The 18,945-nt window shown below is 43.9% G+C and overlaps 2 protein-coding genes across 4 annotated transcripts; one reads left to right on the forward strand and one right to left on the reverse strand.

Annotated features, from left to right (window-relative positions):
* Positions 1-6,159: 6,159 nt before the first annotated feature.
* On the reverse strand, positions 6,160-9,588 carry SNRPD3 (small nuclear ribonucleoprotein D3 polypeptide). 2 transcript variants are annotated; one of them, XM_021549874.3, is made up of 4 exons: positions 9,541-9,588; positions 8,941-9,090; positions 8,131-8,323; positions 6,160-7,299 (listed from the first exon to the last, which is right to left on the reverse strand). In XM_021549874.3, the coding sequence occupies exons 2-4, from the start codon at positions 9,064-9,066 to the stop codon at positions 7,238-7,240; spliced, it is 381 nt and encodes a 126-aa protein (XP_021405549.1). In that variant the 5' UTR covers positions 9,067-9,090; positions 9,541-9,588; the 3' UTR covers positions 6,160-7,237. The 2 variants fall into 2 exon arrangements, with proteins under 2 accessions (XP_021405549.1, XP_085448764.1); XM_085592638.1 differs by having other exon boundaries at positions 9,348-9,588.
* A 192-nt stretch (positions 9,589-9,780) lies between these two features.
* Positions 9,781-18,936, forward strand: GUCD1 (guanylyl cyclase domain containing 1). Of its 2 annotated transcripts, none has more exons than XM_021549812.3 (6): positions 9,781-9,929; positions 11,490-11,574; positions 13,034-13,199; positions 13,930-14,021; positions 15,572-15,813; positions 16,281-18,936. In XM_021549812.3, the coding sequence occupies exons 1-6, from the start codon at positions 9,893-9,895 to the stop codon at positions 16,370-16,372; spliced, it is 714 nt and encodes a 237-aa protein (XP_021405487.1). In that variant the 5' UTR covers positions 9,781-9,892; the 3' UTR covers positions 16,373-18,936. The 2 variants fall into 2 exon arrangements, with proteins under 2 accessions (XP_021405487.1, XP_085448762.1); XM_085592636.1 differs by lacking the exon at positions 9,781-9,929 and adding an exon at positions 10,221-10,245.
* The last annotated feature ends 9 nt before the right edge of the window (positions 18,937-18,945 follow it).

Genomic DNA, 18,945 nt, shown 5'->3' on the forward strand with positions numbered 1-18,945 from the left:
GTAAAGCATCCCCTTGAAGATGCTGGTGTCAGCAGGGGCTCCACAGGGCTCAGGAAGCAGCAGAGAGCTCCAGCAGCACCAGCCTGCAAAGCCCAGCCACACATGTGGAGATACTGAGCAACACCACAGCTAATGAGGCCAGTGGTGCCTGGGAGGGAAGAAGGAACAGTTATTCCATCAGAAAAGCACTTGTTCTCTCCCTGCCTAGGAAGACAACACCTTCTTTGCAACTCCATCCTGTATTTTACCTCAGCTTCTAACCACAAAACCCAGGTAGGCATCTTGGCATGCTCCAGGTAGCAATGTGCTGAGCACTGAGTTCAGCAAAAGCCTCCCTCACTTCAGTGACTCTGTCTAAATAAGTGGTAATTATTTTGTTGAGGTAAGGATGCAAAAGCAGCTGGAAGCACAGGCTTGTCTAATCTATTTTTTATTTCACACACTTCAAAACCTGTCAAGGCCCTTTTCTTTTGTGCTGCTAAGGCTCTTTTCTCAACTTATAATTCATTCCTCATCACAAGCACTAGGAAGATAAAGGAGTTTGCACTGTTTGGAGCAGGCTGACAAGCTCCTTAGTGGACAGCTGCTGACAAAGATGTCAAAAATATAAATTGTTTCATCTTAAGAAAACAAACAAGAGAAGATTAAACATTGCCTTTAGAGATTGCTCTGCTCCCTACCAGAAGACATGATTCAAAGCTTTGAAGAGGCAAAGTGCCTCAATACAAACTCCTACCAGGCAGTGCCTGCTTGAAAAAGCAGGATAATGTCCCCAGCCACCCCAGCTGGGGACATTATCCATAGGTAAGAGGACCTGTTTTGCAGTTTAGCAGCCTTAAGCAGGTGCTCTCAGAATAGATGCAGTAGCTGGTTCAAGGCTGCCAAGGGCAGGTCACAAAACAGAACAGGCTGGAACACTGGCAGCCGAGGCCAGTGCTCCAGAAGGCCATGACTGCACCTTGATCCACTTTGAGACACCAAGTACTTGACTATGACCCTCTGCTGCTCCTCTCAGATCAGACAGGATCCCAGTTCAGTGATGATGATTCAAAAGCAGAACAGCCACTAAACACTAACCACACAGAAACTCTTCTTCAGCAGAAGAGATCAGAGGAAAGTCAACTTTTATTCCATTTATTCCTTTCCCCAAAGCCCAGCACTCCCCCTGCTGCATCCAAACGGGTCTCAAAAGCAAGTGAGCCACAATGGCACTGACATTTCCTTCCTCAGTAGCATCAGGTTCATTCTGCTTGCATGCAGGGTGTGTGACAAAGGTGGTAGAGAGGTACTTTCCTGCTTTCTGACCAGCCAGTTCCTCAGCCTCTGGGAGGGTTACTCCTCCCAGTCAATTTTTGGGTCAATCTGCCCTACGTTGGACACAATGATGGGAAGCATTTGAAAAGCTATCAAAAATGACGGGGGCTTTACTCAGCTTGTGCAATTCCCCTGAAACACATGGTGTCTCAACAACAAAAACAGGGCACAAAGTATGGGAAAAAGGCCCTTTCCCAGACTAGCAGAGGCAGCTGCTTTTGGGTTTCAATGTCAGACTTCTGAGCAGAGCTTTGTTCTTGATCCCCTGAAATCTTTTGGTTTGCAGAGCCAACAGTTTGATGTGTGCACCTTTGTCTGAACTCTGCTGCAACTGAAAAACTGAGCAAGTCACAACCCATCCACTCATTTTACCAATGGTTCTTTGGGGTTTTAGTTTTTCAGAAACTGTAGCAGAAAGAGGGAAAAGTGGAGGCCAAAGGAAGAAGTTTGATGTGTAACCAGATACTCAGAGACAACAGCCCAGAGTGTTTCCAGGTTCCCTTGCCTGGGTGTCAGCCCTGGACTGGCCCATCCCTCAGCTCCAGTATGAATCCCAGTGTTTTACAGCGTCACTGGCAGCCCCCAAAGCTCCTGCTAGCATAGGACCAGGTGCTCTGGAGCTGTGAACACTTGGCTCTCAAAAGCAGGACAGCAGGATGCACCCCCAGAGCTCCTTCCCAAGGTATCCAGCTGAGCCAGGGGCTGCAGGGCCAGTAAAAGCCAGGCTCAAATGAGGCCATGGAGATGAAGTAAGACCTTCTACATGGACTTTCTCAATAGCCTCCAGCTAGAAGCTTCAGCATGTCCCATGGTATAAATCTCTGCCTAGGTTTAGGATTAGACTTCATGTATTTGGAGTCCAATTCTGACAAGAGAAGCCTCTAATGAGTTCCCTAGAGTTTAATTCACTTTCTCCATGTCAAATTTGGATCATTAACTGGAAAAGAAAAAAGAAAGGTTGCAGTGAAAAGACAAAACAAAGCCAATGCTAATAAGCACCAAGAGAAAAGGAAGATGCAACATTTGCTCTAAGTGCAGCCACTCCTCTCCCCAAACCACAGCACTTCTGCTGCTACATCCTAACTGCCTTCACAAGCAAGAGGTGAACAAGACTGCAGGCAAATGACACATTCCTGTCTGGTTCTGAGGATGCATCTGATGTACCCTTTGATATCGTGCTCTTCAAGGAGAACAACACTGACTTTTGGCTGAGCTTTGCAAAAACAGGCTTGTTGTGGAGCTGTTTCAGAGACATGAGAAAGAAAGGAGCTCATTTGATCATGAAGCAACAAACAACAACACTTCTTTGTTAGAGAAAAGTAAAAATCTCCACATGCCAGTTCTGGGTATGGTGTCAGGGGAAAAACCCTTATCACCCTACAGTTTACTTGAGCTCTTAAGGAGTGTAAAGATATCAATAAGAATTCCAAAATGTCATCACATGGGTCTGTGCATTGTCACAATAGACAATAGCTTCACTGCATGTCTGCTGAAGGCCATCAGATGCAGTGCTCCAAAACCTCTCTGAGCCTGTGGGCTCCACTCCCTATTAACATTTTAGGCACCAAGGGACAAAATGTAAGAAGTTTTGCCTCACAAGTAGTTTCCTCTGAATTAGATGTACCAGCATTTCTCCAGTGAGCTGGAATTAGGGCATACCCCCAATCACACAGATTTGAAGTCCCCAGGCAAGGGAAAATTAAGAACAAATTAAATGCTCACTGCAAGCAGTTCACCAAACAAAAGAACAATGATAGTGTTTTTCTGCAATTCTTTTAATTTCTCCCAGCATAACTACACATCTTCTGGATACAATCTGTTTCTTTGCCAGGGCTTCAGCATTCTCCCCTGAATTAACAACGCTGGAAAATCTCCACTTTTCATAGACTCTGATAGTCTCTGCTGAGCAGCAGAAGGCTGCACAATACTTGCTTATGCAATGACTGGTCCTGTGCCAGGAATAATAGCCTGTCTACTAGGAACAAGCAAGTCACACACAAACCCCAAATACTTTTCTCATTAAACGTCTGAATTAAGTGGCATAAACCTACCCCAAACCTACCATTCATACTGCACACTAATGTTTGCCTCCAAAATGATTTAAATAATCCCACACTCTGGTCTTTGAGGAACAGTTACCATGAGCAGGGAAGGGTGGCACACTCTTATTCACCACCTCTAAAACACTCTTGACTCTGTCAAGAGCTCTCCTTACAGGTTTAGGCAACAATAGGACACCTGGAGCAGTCAAAACACAGCTTGACCTGGAAAATACTTGCAGACAGGCAGTGCTTTGGCTACTTCAGGCACCAGCACACAGCAGTCATCTGGCAGCTCTCCTGTCTGCAGGAGAACAAGCAAGTCACACACAAACCCCAAATACTTTTCTCATTAAACGTCTGAATTAAGTGGCATAAACCTACCCCAAACCTACTATTCATACTGCACACTAATGTTTGCCTCCAAAATGATTTAAATAATCCCACACTCTGGTCTTTGAGGAACAGTTACCATGAGCAGGGAAGGGTGGCACACTCTTATTCACCACCTCTAAAACACTCTTGACTCTGTCAAGAGCTCTCCTTACAGGTTTAGGCAACAATAGGACACCTGGAGCAGTCAAAACACAGCTTGACCTGGAAAATACTTGCAGACAGGCAGTGCTTTGGCTACTTCAGGCACCAGCACACAGCAGTCATCTGGCAGCTCTCCTGTCTGCAGGCATGAGCAGGTGAAGTCTCCTCTCACTTGCAAAGTGATCTGCACACACTGACCCATCAGCACTTCCTCAAGGCTGTTCCATGACCATGCTGTTAATGTGGTATATCTGTATTTCCTTCCAAAGAATCACTGAAGGCAGGAAGGTCCTGTAAAGTTAAAGTCTTATCTAATGTTAGAGGAAGAAGACCAGGTCTGTCTGAAATCAGTTTGGCTGCAATAAGTGCAAGTCCAGATCTAAAGTTTTGTTTCTGTCAGGATGGGAACAACAAAGATTCCTGGGAGAACTCTTTCCCCACTTTTGACCCTTGCCTGAGAAAAACTACTGAATCACTGACACTTTCTGGTAGACCTCAGAATTCCATCCATTGCTACCTTACCAAACCATTGCTCCACTGGGACATGTCTCCCACCCTTACTTACATTTTACTGGCAAAAGAAATAGGACACATCTATTTTACAGGAAAGCTCACTGTAAAGCTCAAGTAGCAAAGAGATACAGGCTGGACAGTTATCCTGATTACCAGCACCAGAAATTCACATGTCCTGCTCCATTCTGTCCTTCTAGAAGAGGTTTTCTGAAGAGCACTGAAAAATGAACTAAAGTACAATTTTAGGATCAAATATAAGTTAGACACACCTAATAGAGTGGAGAACTGCACGTGCATGGGATGAAAGCACCTGGTCAGTGAAAGATCCTAAAGTTCTATGCAAAGCAATTTTTTTCAAGTAATACTCTAACTTTTCTCTGATGTTATGCCTTGTTTTCATACAAGAGCACAAGTGTGGTTTTGACCCTGGAAAACTAGGTGAATTTCCACTTGCACCTCTCCACACATCATTTTGGACACCTAGAGTACAGATTCTCTGTCCCATGAGTATTTCAAAGACACCTACACTGGTGTTATCAAAGGGGCAAGTTTGGAACAAGGCTTTAGGCCAGTGCTTGTCTCTCTCTGTCAAAAGCAGGAAACTATGTAGAGCCCTGAACCCACTGAAGAGCATGAGATTTTTAAGCCCAACACAGTATGATGGCAAAGAATTACAAGAAATGCTGCAATCTGTGATAAAAAACAAAGTGACAAGTAACTGCAGATGTTATAAACAGCTGCATCTCTCCTTAGTACCTGTCATTCCATGGAAATAGATTGCTTAAGTTACTGACCTGAGGAATCTGCATTATGTAAGTGCATTTGCCCAACTAGCCATGTACTGGGGAAACACAGCATCAATCAGCTGCTGGAATAACCCAGCCATGTGGGAAGCCAGCACTCTGGGAACACTGAAGGAGAAAGAAAATAAGGTGAGTATTTTCATGGTAGTTTATAATAGCCCTTGAGTTTATAGACTTTATAGCAAAGTTACATTTCTTGCATTTTTCTTTTCCAGAGGGTTCTGGTTTCTTGAGCTTCATTCTCTTCCCAGCAGAGCCATCTAGTGGAGAAACCTTGTCTGTGGGAAGGAAATTTTGATTTATCACACTGTAAGTATACAAGTATCACAGGAAGGCTCTGGAAAGCAGCCTATAATAAACTAGCATTCCAGTTACTCCAGTCAGAAATTGCCAAGTGATGTTTGTCTTGGCTGAAGACAAGCGTGAAACTTCAAGGTTTTAAACCCTAAACTCATAGAATCTTTCTGAAGAGTTCATCCTAGACTCAGCCTCAACCTGAAGCCAAAGTGCAAAGCTTTTTGTTTATGCAAAATCCAGTATGTTCTGCAAAGCTGATACGCATTAGAGCAGTTACTCCAAACTTCTTAAAGCAGATCCAGTTTGTTCCATCAAACCTCAGCAGGGTTACTGCTCCTCTCCAAAATTCATGGTTGCCCCCCACCCTCAGTGCTGCTGAATACCACATCCACAGCTCCTGAGAGAAACAGCAGCTTGGCATTGCTCAAGAACAGGGACTTTTTAAAAGAGGTGAGCCAGTCACCATCAGTGGAAATGGTCCCTGTTTGTGAGGACTGCCATCTTTTGGACACATTCCTCATGAGGAGTGTAAGATGACTCTAGAATGCTTTTATAGTTAAGTTCAAGTATCCCTTATACACATTCTAAGGAGGTTTCCATTACAAACATTTAGGATCACTAACACCCAGAAGAACATGCAGCAGGGCTTTCCCTAGTGATGTGAGACCAAATACAGCTTTATTTACACACAATTCAACAAGTTAATACATTAGTTCAACTTTCCTGTCTGCACACAGGAGTATTCACAGCATCTGAGCAGGAAAGCAAGAGCAGCTCTTTCATGTGTGTACAGACTGTAACTGACCGTATGCAAGTAAGTGATTAGGTACACAAGGGTTACATTGAAACAATTCAACCATTTAAGTCAGTAAAAACACCATGCTACACTTTCATGAAGTTTCAACTACATTTGGCTTCCTGCAGATCAGCCAATCTATACACAACTGTCTATAGATAAGATCAAAAGCTGAAGTTGACAGTGAGTTTTGTTCAAAACATCACCATTTGGACTGAATTTAATGGACAGCTATTTATAAAACTTTCCTCACACACCTGCACTGCCTTTCAAATTGACAAAGCATTTCATCCTGGGAAATGGCGGTTTTATGTTCTGTCATCTTTTCCCAGACACAGGGAAAAACTAAGAAAGTCAGAACAGATTTTTTCACTGCAAATATAGATTCAGGCTATCAAAGTTGTGTGTTCCTAATGAAAAATTCTCCCTATATCCAAAGAGAAAGATAAAAAATGCAAGAATACAAATACAATATAGAGATTTGAAGATAAACCTCTATCTACTGTAGGCCTATATAAAGCTAAAGGACACAGTGCTCTGCTTCTCAGGAAGCAGCCTCTGTTTTGCTGTATTTTCCATAAATGCAGCTGCTAGTAAGACTTTATAATGTATGACCCAAAATTCTTCATTAAGAATGCCTTCTAATTCTTCAGAGAATAAATGACAGCAGGACTAAACAAGAAAAAGGAAACATAATGATCTTCAGAAATCAATGCATCACATAAAGTGGTCAAAACTAGATATAATAAAGTCCACTATTTTCCAAAGCTGGCTTGAGTTTGAAACCAACCTACAGTGTATTTGTCCAAGAATTGTCCTGTCAGGTAAGAGCAGACAAGTTTTTGTCAGAAACATTTATTAAACAAAGCTGATACTAACGTGCACACATAGTCAAGTTAACACCCCAAATACAAAAAGCAATTCGGCCGAGACCAAAATTATCTTCGCTTCTGGAAGATGTTGCCACGGCCCATACCACGGCCTCTTCCTCTTGCAGCCACTGAAGAAAGAAAACATCAGGGATGACATGAATTTGACATACCTGCACATTTATCTCAACAACTGACAAGCAAAATATCAACAGAACTCAAGGTCTCCTACTCAGAAGCAAGGAAATGCTCAGAAAGTGATGTGAAGAGCACAAAGCATTCTGTGATAAGAACCATAACCTAATGGTCCCACAGTCTGGCTCCTCAGGACAACTGCAGGTGATATTCAGACATCTCATGTTCCTTCTGACACACAAATCTGTGTCACCCCAGAGATTTGAAACCCCACACTCTTGCAAGGTTTTGCAACATGCAGTAAGTTACTCCCCCACATAAACGTTACTGCATGCTAACCAGGGACTTTGTGACTGCTACTCAACTACCTAACAACTAGACTGATCCCCTGAGAAAGGCACAAATGAGAGTGAACTACAGAAAAGGTAATAATTACAGCTTCCCAGCAGCTCAAGTACCATCTTTGTAACTAAAGCTGTTTTCCTACAACAGCTCAACAAGAACACCTGAATCCTTCCCTAAGCATTTCAAACAGCTGGTGGCCAAAGCTGCAGGAAAACAGAACTCTTAAATTTAACAGAAAGGCTCTGTTTAATAAGGCCACTCACTACCTCTAAATTACTGTAGCATCAATATTCATCACATCACATTCAGGTAATTGGGACAATTTGAGTCTTGACTCTCACTGTAAGATAAAATATACAGAAAAACACTGTATGAACCAGCAAGCTTTTCACTTCTTACTGCTTAATCTCCTCAGAGACAGAGATGAGTCTTCCAGTTCTACAGAAAAACAGGGGGAGGGATCATGAACAAACTGTACGTACCTTGAGCTTTGAGAATGGCTGCTTTCCCTCGCCCAGCTCCAGAGCCCTGGTTTTTATTCTTCATGCTCTTTAGCATAGGAGCATTCTTCAACATATCTGGTAAGATGAGAAACCGTATCTTGCTGCCCCTGATGTACACCTGCTCGAGCTGTGCCACCCGTCCATCTCTGTATGTCACTGTTATGTTGGACATCTGCAAGGTAAAAAATCAGTCAATGCTCAGACAGGCCTCACCTGTGACACAAGGCATCACGACCATTTAAACACACCCCATGCCTGCTGCCCAGGACTTTTGCTTTCTCACCAGTTTACAAATTAGCTTTATCAGTATCTATCATTTTTGTTTTCTTATATGCAAATAGTTTTAATAAAGCTATTCTAGTACTAACAATTGGGAAAGCATTCTAATGTCAATGATCACTTGCCTGAAATCAAAGTTAGGCCCTCTTGGAACGACTATAGTAATGTGCATTAAATAAGCTTTAGTTTCTTAAATCAAGGGGTTTTTTTATTCTTACACTCAGTGGCTTTAAGCAAAGAATTCTGGAAAAACACTGTTCACAGGACAGACTCTTAAAATCTCTGATCCTACTGACTGGGATGCCCAATCCTACTTTGAAATTGGAAATAAGCTCTGGCCTCTTTGAAGCATTCTGTAATGATGAATCCACTTCAACACGGTAAAAAACAGCACCAGTACAGTTTTTTTTTAATCCCAGAACTAAAAGCAACAGTCTTTTGATCAAGTTTTGAGCCTTCTGAGGCCCAGATAAGCCAACCTTCCCTCCATCCTTGTGAAACAAAAGATACCTGACAATTCATGTTGTCCTCAGCTTCGATAAGTTTGCCTCGATAAACTTCTCCTGTATTGGTCTCACAGGTCACGATGTGGCCCTCGGCCTCGTGCAGGACCTTGATGGGCACTCCAATCGACATGGCTGCAGTGCTGTGGCTCTACACCTGAGGCACAAGGAAATCAAAAGCTTTATTACAAAGAAAGATGTCGAATAAGGTCCAATTACACAATCCATCATCCCTTCCATTAGTGTAAAGCACCGATTTTTCTCACATTTATAACACAACATGCGTTTTGACTATGCACCAGTAACACTCCTCTAGAGACGTGCCCATCAAGACTCTAAACATCACCAGCCAGTCTTTTCCAGGTCTCTTCTGGGAAATTCACTTTTAGGGACCACAACACAAACCACTCGTACCTCCAAGGGAAGAGCCCCAGGCGGACCCCACAGCGGTACGGCCGCGCTGGGGGCGCGGCGCCAAGCACGGGGCCCCCCAGCCCTCCCGCTCCGGCCGGCCCCTCCGGGGCTGCTCCGCTCGGGCGCCTCCCCACAGCCAGCCCAGGGAGCCACGGAGCCCCGCGGGGAGCCGAGGCCGCCGCGCCGCACTCACCGCCCGCGCCGCTCCGCTAATGGCCTCCGCCGCCTCCCGGCCTGCTCCGCGCGCCGGAACCGGAACGCGGCGCTGGGGGCGGCGCGGCCCGTCCGCTGCCGCCCGGGGCCGGCCCGGCAGCCCCGCCGCGCCCCCGCTCCGCGGCAGGGCTGCGCGCCCCTCGCCCGCCGTGTCATGCCCCCGCCCGCCCGCACGCCCCGCCGCCCTCCTCGCCGCCACGGCGCGGGGCGAGCGCCCCGGGGCCCGGCCCCCCTCAGCCCCCGCCTCCGGGAGGAGCCAGCGCCGGGCCCCGGGGCCGCGCCGCCGGCTCGGCGGGGCCGGCAGTGAACGGGCGGCGGGTGCCGCCACCGCCATGAAGAGCCCCCGGGAGGCCGGCGAGCCGCCGCCAGGTCAGTGCGGGCCGCCCAGCCCCGCTCGGGCCGGCGGGGCCTCCGCGGGCAGGGGGCGGCGGGAGGCGGAGTCCGCCCGCGGAACGGGCCGGGGACAGCGCCCGGCGGGCGGCGGGTGCGGGCCCCGCCGAGCCGCGCTGCCCGCAGCAGCCGTGCGCAGTTACCGGCTCCGTCGGTAAGGTGGTGGCGGCGGGGAGCCGGCCAAGCGCAGAGGGGTTCGCAGGGTGGTTCGCAGGCAGGGCATAGACGGGCCGGTCTCCCGTGTCGGGACGGCAGCGAGCCATCGCCAAAGAGCTCTAGGTGTGCTGGGAAACAGGTGACTGGAAACTGGACGGCCAGGAAAACTTGTTATCGCTCTCTGAAGCTTTCACGTAGAAAACACGTAGCCCTTGGTTAATGTGGGACTTGGTAGAGGCCCTGGCTGTTTACAAAAAGGGGACAGATTCATAACATACTAAGAAGAAATTATGATAAAATAGTTGAGAAGTCCTGGTTTGAAGACAAATGGGAATTGGTTTTCTTTTCTTTTTTTTTGTTTTTTTTTTTTTTTGTTACGATACTTGAGAACACCTTAAGCTAGATGAATTTAAAAGACTGAATATATCAATTGGTATGCTGTTCTTTAAAGTCATGATTAAACAGGGGCACAACTAGGAAAAATATAACAACGTTATCTAAAAAGTTCTATAAATAATATTACCCCAAAACTAAACAAATCCACGTGATATCAAATGCATTTTTATTCCCATCATAAAATCTAGAGGACCTTGTTAACCAAGCTTCTCGAAGGCCTTTTCTAGATCAAAGGTTATTGAGGAAAGCTCTTTGTGATTAACTTGTTTTGATCAATGCTGAAGTAGCAATGACAGATACAACTGTTCAAGTCCTGCTAGTGGTGAAACTGAAACCACCACATTGCCAGCTCCGTAAAAAGAAAAAACTTGAGGCAGAGGATGGAGCTTGTGTTTTGGGACTTTTTGGCAGAGTTTATTAATTTTCCCTCTCTACTGAGGTTTTGATGGAATTAACACAACTGGTACCACTTGTGAGTTTTGTTTAAATTCTGTAAATTACCATCCCTGAGAAAAAAGACATCTATAGAAAAGGTTTAAATCTGTGGGGCTTCTAAGAGATTCCTGCCCAGAGATCTTGGTGTGTTTTCTCCCAGTGTGGTTTAACTCCTCTTGTGGCACAGAAGTACAATCAGACAGAAAAGACCTGTGTCTTACCTGCTGTTATCCAGGAGAAGACACCGCTTCAGTTGAGGGGTGGTGGGTACATCACCTCACAAAAAAGAAAAAAGAAACTTCCAAGGGAAAAGGGGGTGGAAAGCCAGTGACCTAGGTATGGAACAATGAAGGAGTATGAGATTAAACCAAATGCTTACCTGTACAGAAATACTAACTGTATGTTCCCCTAAGGAAGAAAAAAATCCACCTGCCAGTCAGACAAAACCACATTCCTAAGTTTCCATGATTGTAGTGCTGAGAACAGGCTGACTTCATGGCATGGAAAAACATTCCTGTATGGATTGACATTGTTTGTGTTCTGCTCACACAGTTGACTGCATCCAGCTGAAAGTGCCAGTGATTCAGCAGCTGTACCACTGGGACTGTGGGCTGGCCTGCTCCAGGATGGTGCTTCAGTAAGTGGCTCTCTTACAGTGGGAAATCCCATTCCATGGGGAGGGGTAGCAGGAAACATCCCAGGGAGAAGAGGTGTGTTTGAAGCAGCCATGAGTTCAGTCTTAGGAGAGCAACAGTTTTTGAGGTACCCTTGGACAATGACAGCTGCTTGGGCCTGGCCCAGCTCTCCAGCAGGAGCAAGGGAAAACATAAACTGAAGTGAACTTTGGACTCCTTTGAATAATTGACTAATTACACAGATGCAGAATACCTAATCAGCTCTATGAACTTTGCAGGCTGGCATGCACAAGCACATAGAAAGTCTTGCCTCTTTTCTGTTGTTACAATTCAGAACCCATAGTTAGCTGTGACTCATCCGATTCCTTTTTGTATTTTCAAGTGATGGGTAGGTGTATCTCAGTTTATGAGTGTGTGCTGTACCTGTGCTACCTCTGTCCTGCTGAGCCCCAGCCTGTGGGATGAGTGTTTGTGTTCCAGGAGTAGTTTCAGCTTCAAAATTGTGTTGCCCTCTGGGGGTTTTTTGTTTATTTTTGTTTTTACCAGTTTTTGAACTAGTAGCTGTCCTGCTGAACTCCTCTTTCCTTCCACAGAGGAACATGAGCTTAGGTGCAGGAGAAATACCTATTTAGATGTCCACTTAGTAGATATGAAGCAGAAGATTTTCATTTCTCTCCATCCCTTCTGCCAAGACGTTAGTCCGTGTGCTGGTAATTTCCCATCTTGACTACTGTAACCTCTATTCCCTTTACCTCTTTGCCACTCCAGTCTGCCCAAAACTCAGCTTCCAAGATTAATCTTCTTACCCTGCTGATATGACCTTGTTTGCCCTGCATCCTCAGTTCCAGTTGCTTTTTATTTTTTATCATTTACTTCTATTTGTTTTCTTACTTTCAGAACTCCCTGTAACTACCTTGCCTGCCCCTTTGCAACCTGTGCCAAGCTTCCTCCTGACTTCCATCTCCCACTTTCTTCCTTTTGTGTCATCAGTGCCTAAGACAAGTTTACTTTGAATATTTACTGAGTTCCTTTATGGCTCCTCCTTTTAAAATCCATCTATTGTGTGAAGGAAGTTTTAGTCTTTAACTCTTCTTTCTCTGTTGGCTCTAATACACTTATACATTACACTGTAAACCCTTCAGGACAGAGTTCTATACCAGCTTGACTCTGGTACAGCACCTGTACACTTCTAGCACTCTAAAACAGTCAAGGCACCACACATTTCCAATTTTAAAAAGTCAGCAATAAATCTGGTTAAATATTCCCTATTCCCTTCCCTTAAATTTCTGTCTCCTTTGTGGGTTGGTTTGTTTTTGGGGCTTTTTTTTTTGTTTGTTACTTCTTAGCCAAGCCTGTTGTTTCAGTTTTTATGTGCTGTGATGTAGAGGCTTGGGCTACAGCACACATTTTGCTTCTTCTAAGATCTGTGCTTCTCTTCCCCTGCCTTTCTTGACGCTATAGGTACCTGAATCATTTGGACAATGATGAGTTTCAGAAAGCCATCCAGGAACTCCAGTTAACAAAGAGTATCTGGACTATTGACCTGGCCTACCTAATGCGGCACTTCGGAGTTAAGCATAAATTTTGCACCCAGACACTCGGAGTGGACAAGGGCTACAAAAATCAGGTCAGTATTCTCATCTACAGGGGGAGAGCAGGCAGCTTTAAAAACCTTGAGTGTCATGCTGTAAAAGCTCTGGTGTGTTACTGACAGTCAACCACAGTTAATTTGACCTACTGCCAAAACTGGCACAGATCTGTTCCAAAGGCAATACGATCCTGTATTGATTCCATCTTTTGAATTTTTAAAAAGTTTACATGTAGTGTTCATGAAAGGTTCCAGCCTATTTGACAGCCTTGGAGACTGAAGCCCTGTATTTATCTACAGCACAGGTACAGCCTGGGCAGCAGCAGTGTATAGCTTCCACATTTTCCCCATCACCGTGCCTCAGCCTTGACCTGGAAGATCCACCTCTAGAGGTGAGAGGGGAACTCAGCCTCCCATCACTGAGAGCTTGGCCTCTCCAGGACTGCCAACAAGGGGCCAAGGAGGGCCTGCAGCAGCAGTGACTTTAATGCAAGCTCCTGCCCAGTTTCCCCTGGGAAGCCAAACAGGCTTCTCTTATGTAGGCAGCTGAACAGCCACTGGATAGAAACTGCAACAGTAACTGACCAGGAGCAAATTTGATTTGTAATTCAGAGCAGAAATCCTTGTCCTGTTTCCAGTGAACTAAGGGAGAGATCTTTTATCCCATAGCCAGAGCTCCAACTTATGCAGGCCCTTGCTAGCAGACTCTAAGTGGTGGATTACCCAAGGTAAACACCATTCCAGTTCAGAACTTTTGTTATTTCCACAGTCATTTTACAGGAAGCACTTTGACACAGAAGAGAATCGAGTGAATCAGCTCTTTGCACAAGCCAAAGACTGCAAGGTGCTGGTGGAGAAATGGTAAGCTGTATACTCTTTCTCTTTGGAGATTCTGTGGGCCCATGCTTTTTTTGGAGGCACAAGCTAAACTGCTGAAAGAGATTGAAATCAAGCCCTAAGCCTTTTTTTACTGAGTGTCTTTCTCTTCTGTCTCATGCACATCAAGAGCTAATAATGAAGTTTGAAGAAAAATTAGTCATGATGCAAAATAAGTGATATGAAAATGCTGATAGGAGATGACTGTGTTTTGAATTTGGTTTTCCATTACACTTAGGCAGTAGGGAGTGCCTACAGCACTCTAATTGGCCATTGTTGGAATTAAGAAGAATGCTGTGTGGGTACAGAACTCATTGTTCCCAGAGCTATGCAAGCATTATAGATCTCTGTTCCCAGACAAACATGCAAAGTACAAGTTAGCATAGGAGCTTTTGCCAAGGAGACCATGAAATAAGGAACTCCATGAAAGAATGCAAACCCAGAAAAAATTGAAAAACTGCAGAATTTTCATAATCAGCAGTGAAATTCTATTGGGAAATGACGAAGCATCCAACTTGAGCTGCATCCCTTTTTGTAGGGAAGCTGGATTTGGATTCCTGTTGTTGAAGTGGGGTAAATTATTAGGGGTAAGCAAAGAAGAGAGGATATGGGGCAGCCACAATAGCATTTGGGTAACTTGTATTTAGAAGAAGTAAGTGTCCTTTCTAACTTGTGTGGAGTCACCTTCACTTTAATTACAGCCATGACAGGACAGAAGGGATACTCAGTCCATCTTGCTTTTGCAGTCTTTAGACTGTAGCCTTGATCAAGGCAGGGACAGAGGGTGTATCTGTGCAGTACTGAGGCTGGGGCATCGGAGTGTGGAAGTGACACTGGGAAGGGTTAAATAAAAAGCATGTGAGTTCAGTCAGCTGGTGCACACAGCACAGACATGTGGAACAGATCCAAGAGATGAGTTTCTCACCCATGTGGAGTTCCATGTGGAACACACCATCTGCCTCAGTGATGGACAGCTTTTAACAGATGAGGTTATAGGTGATGTTTGGTGAATACTTACTCTCTATAGAAATAAAGCCTCAAGAGTATCAGGAGAATCACAGTCCTATGTGATTTGGGCACATCTTAATGTGGTTAGTGGTTACACAATATTTAACCACTCAGTCGATAAAGATTTGGTGTTTCAGAGATAAGCTTTTCTAACAGCAAGAGAACACTTAACTTAAAATTTTCCTGCAACAGAAGTCCCTCAAGTTACTGCATGAGTTGACAGCTCCTTCAATTCTCTTCTCTGGGGCATCTGACATGTCATCTCAGAATGTGTTACTGCAGAATCCAGAGCTGTTGCTCTGCACTTCAGCAGCAGCAACGAAATGAAAAGGCCTCGAATGCTACAGGTTCTGTCAGGCTCTGTCCGTAGCAAAGCCTGCAGGCTTTACCAGCACAGAGTACCTGTGAAACAGAACTGCATCTGTAGTGTATGTATAGTATATCTATGAAGTGCCAGCTGCACTGTCCACCATCAGGCTCTTTGTTTACACCAGCCTCTTTCAATAAGTGTGTCTTTTTCCTTGCAGCACAGTAACGGTTCAAGACATCCAAAACCACCTGTCCCAGGGTCACGTAGCCATTGTCCTTGTGAATGCAGTCCTGCTACTGTGTGATCTTTGCTCAAGTCCTGTCAAATACTGCTGCTTCCTTCCCATCGGACAGAAGTGCTTCTGCAGGAGCCCTGACTACCAGGGCCATTTCATTGTGTTATGTGGCTACAACAAAGCCTCAGGGAGTATTTACTACAACAACCCTGCCTATGCTGACCGTGAGTAGCCTGTCCCTTTTGGATGGATTCTCAGCCAGTGCGTTACTAATGAGCCTGACACAGAGCCACAGCTGGACCTCCCCTCACAGTGCACAGGCATTTCAAGCATCACTACCCAATTTTGCTATGTTAATTAGATCAGTGCTACATTTTGTGGTGTGATTTACTGGAAGAATTCAGATAAGTCATTCTAGTAATTGGCTTGTTTGGCTTTCAGATGGGTTAGTAAGAGATGCTGAAATGTGTATGTGCAGAATATAGCAGAAGGGCCAATATGGTACCTATCTGCAGCATTACTTCAGTGAGCTCTTTAAGGTGAAAAATCTACTTGAGTAAAGCTGTAACATAAGCTGCTGGGTGTAATCTCTGTACTAGTTTGGTTTGTGGATGTTGTTACATCCCATGTAAGAACCTTTCACCAGCAAATCCTTCTGAATTTTTTGTAACATTTTGTTCCTCCTTCCCAGGAACATGCTGCACCAGCATCAGCAACTTTGAGGAAGCCAGGACAAGTTATGGCACAGATGAAGATATTCTGTTCATCTACACAGACAGCTGACACCCACCCAGGACACTCCTGCTCCTTCCTGCACAGCCTGCAGGGCAGCTGGCTGCTCATCTCAGGACTCCCCTGCACACACCTCACTCCTGGACTGCAGTGGGACCTTCAACAAGGGAGGCTTTAGAGACATTGACAGGACTATGTTGCAATGCTGTCTTTATCTTTTTTTTCTTGATGGTGTATCTGATTTTGCAATATCTGTCTGTTTTTTTTTCTCCTATTTTTCAAAATTGCACATTCTAAAATAGAGGCCCAGAGCCTGTTCACTTTCAGCTTATTTTCAAATTAAACACGAAAGAAAAAAACACCAAATTTATGAACTTTTAACACCTGGTGATATTTGCATAGGTTTAGGTAAACAAAGAAAAAAAATAGAAAATACCTGTTTCTCTCTCTGTCAAAGCATGAAGGGCTGCTCTTCATACAAAATCTATGGATTTGAAGTTCAGCAGAATATTATAAAAGGAAAAAAATATTAATTTAAGCCACTTTTAAATAACAAAAAAAATGCCTTGCTGGCTCATCAGTATTGTCTGCAATGTAGGAAACTTCCCATGTACCAAATTCACAGACATTTAGCATTTATGCAACTGCAATACTATAATTACTCCCTTGAACTACAAACTCAATCTCTTTTGGCTAAATCCTCTTGGATGACTGCTCAGAGCTCCATATTGCTCCAAAACTTTAGGTGGAAAGATTTTATTTGCACTTGGAAGTCTTTACTGCTCTTTGCAAAAAGCTCTGAATGTTATGCCACTCACATGTGCCAGTTTCTGCAGAATCCATTCTAAATACGAACATTCTGAATATTTAAACTTACTAAGCAAATGCAGAAAATTATCATCCACACTAATGGTATATATTTTGTGTAAATATCTGACAGCATCTACTGCATTGTATCTAAAACACTAAATCATAGTTTGAGCCAAATTTTGCTGTTAGCGTTCAGTGACCTTCTCAGAAGAGCTAAAATCAATTAAGAAAAGAGGAAATACAAATATACCTTCTACAAGTAAAAAGGCAGGAACTTAGATTTTTCTGGCTGTTATAGTACAGCTGTATTTGGATTAAGCTGTTGCTGTATTGAGACATTAAGTGAAATTGGTAGCAGCCCATTTATAGTCCTTTCCTCTGTTACCTGAGGAGCACTCTGAAGTGTAAGAAAAAGCCACTTACTTCAGCTTTAGCCATCCTTCTTTCTTGTAAGTCTCAATCTTCCATCCTGCCTATATGAAAGTGAGTAGGAAAATCAGCACTGATATAAAACTAGGAAAATTTCCACTTTAAGACAGAGATCCCACATCTCTGGCATGGTTTTAGGAAAAGAACTGTTCAAGTTCTGAAACTGTAGATATAATAAACAGGAATCTACTTTCAGCATAGAAAGATTTTTTACCAAGATAAACATTTTCTTTTATCAGTTGTAAACTAGCTGAAAAGCATCCAGTGTTGACTAAGTACTTAGTAGACTCCAGAGTGCTCCTTTGTACAAAGGCAGAAAATAGTAACAGACATCTAAAATGCAGTAACCCTTAAAAAATTCCAAACAAAAGTGCAAGACAGGAAATTTTGTGTGTCAAATTTTGCTTATAATTGGTGAAGTTTAAATACACTTTGGCAGTGATGAGCAATGGGTAGGATGTGATTGATGTAGATCCAGTCCATCAGTGCCACCTCCCTCAGAATCCCTCCAGAAGAAAGGTACAAAACCGGTTGTAGATAATGCCTCTCAACTCCTCCAGAGTAGGCAACCAGAAGACTCCAGATTTGGGAATTTTTATGTCCAGGGCCAAAATTGTGATGTTTGATTTTGAGAGAGTGTATTAGCTCTGTTAATTATTAACAGGTATGGAAGCTACAGGCTGTTAGAGTACCTCCTTAACCCATGCATTTTCAGGTAAGTAGTTCATTTAATACCATTCAACTGACACAGGATTTATCTTAGAGCAGGCTTGATTAGTTGAGTAAAAACAATTCTAACAAAGGCTTGTAATTGGCATTCAGCATCTTAGTGTTTCCATTACCAAAAGTGAATCCTGGGCATATAGAAAACATGAAGTTAAGGGCAAGCTTAGTTTTCTGAAGTGCACACACAGGTGTAACAATGCTGACTGCTCAGTGACAGTACCCAGGGTTTAAATGCTTCAACAAAAGTGAAAGATAAACAAAGCTGTCTAAGCTAGTGCAGACAAAAGGAGAGGTCCACTATTACAACAGGATCTCATACAGCTGCCTAATGGAAAATGACTGTGAGAGATGAAAACACAAGGAAGAAGCAAAAGCCAAGTGGAAAGACTGAGTATATGATACAAATTCAACTGAAAAAGCAGCTCACTGCACAAGCATCCAGAACACCTGCATTTTCTGAAACTTTGTTTCCTATTACAAAATTGTCTATCAAAACACTCTGAAAATGTTCTGTTGCTTTGTTTCTGTCAGGATGTCAATAGCAAAGGAAGGGGATTTTACATGCAGGGATTTTATACATAAATATATTTTTATTTGTAATTAAGCCATTCTCAATAAAGGTTAAGCTCACAAATAACCTGGTAACATAATGTAGCAAG

This window comes from Lonchura striata, chromosome 15 (assembly GCF_050655825.1).
Source record: "Lonchura striata isolate lonStrDom1 chromosome 15, ASM5065582v1, whole genome shotgun sequence".
Lineage (NCBI taxonomy): Eukaryota > Metazoa > Chordata > Aves > Passeriformes > Estrildidae > Lonchura > Lonchura striata.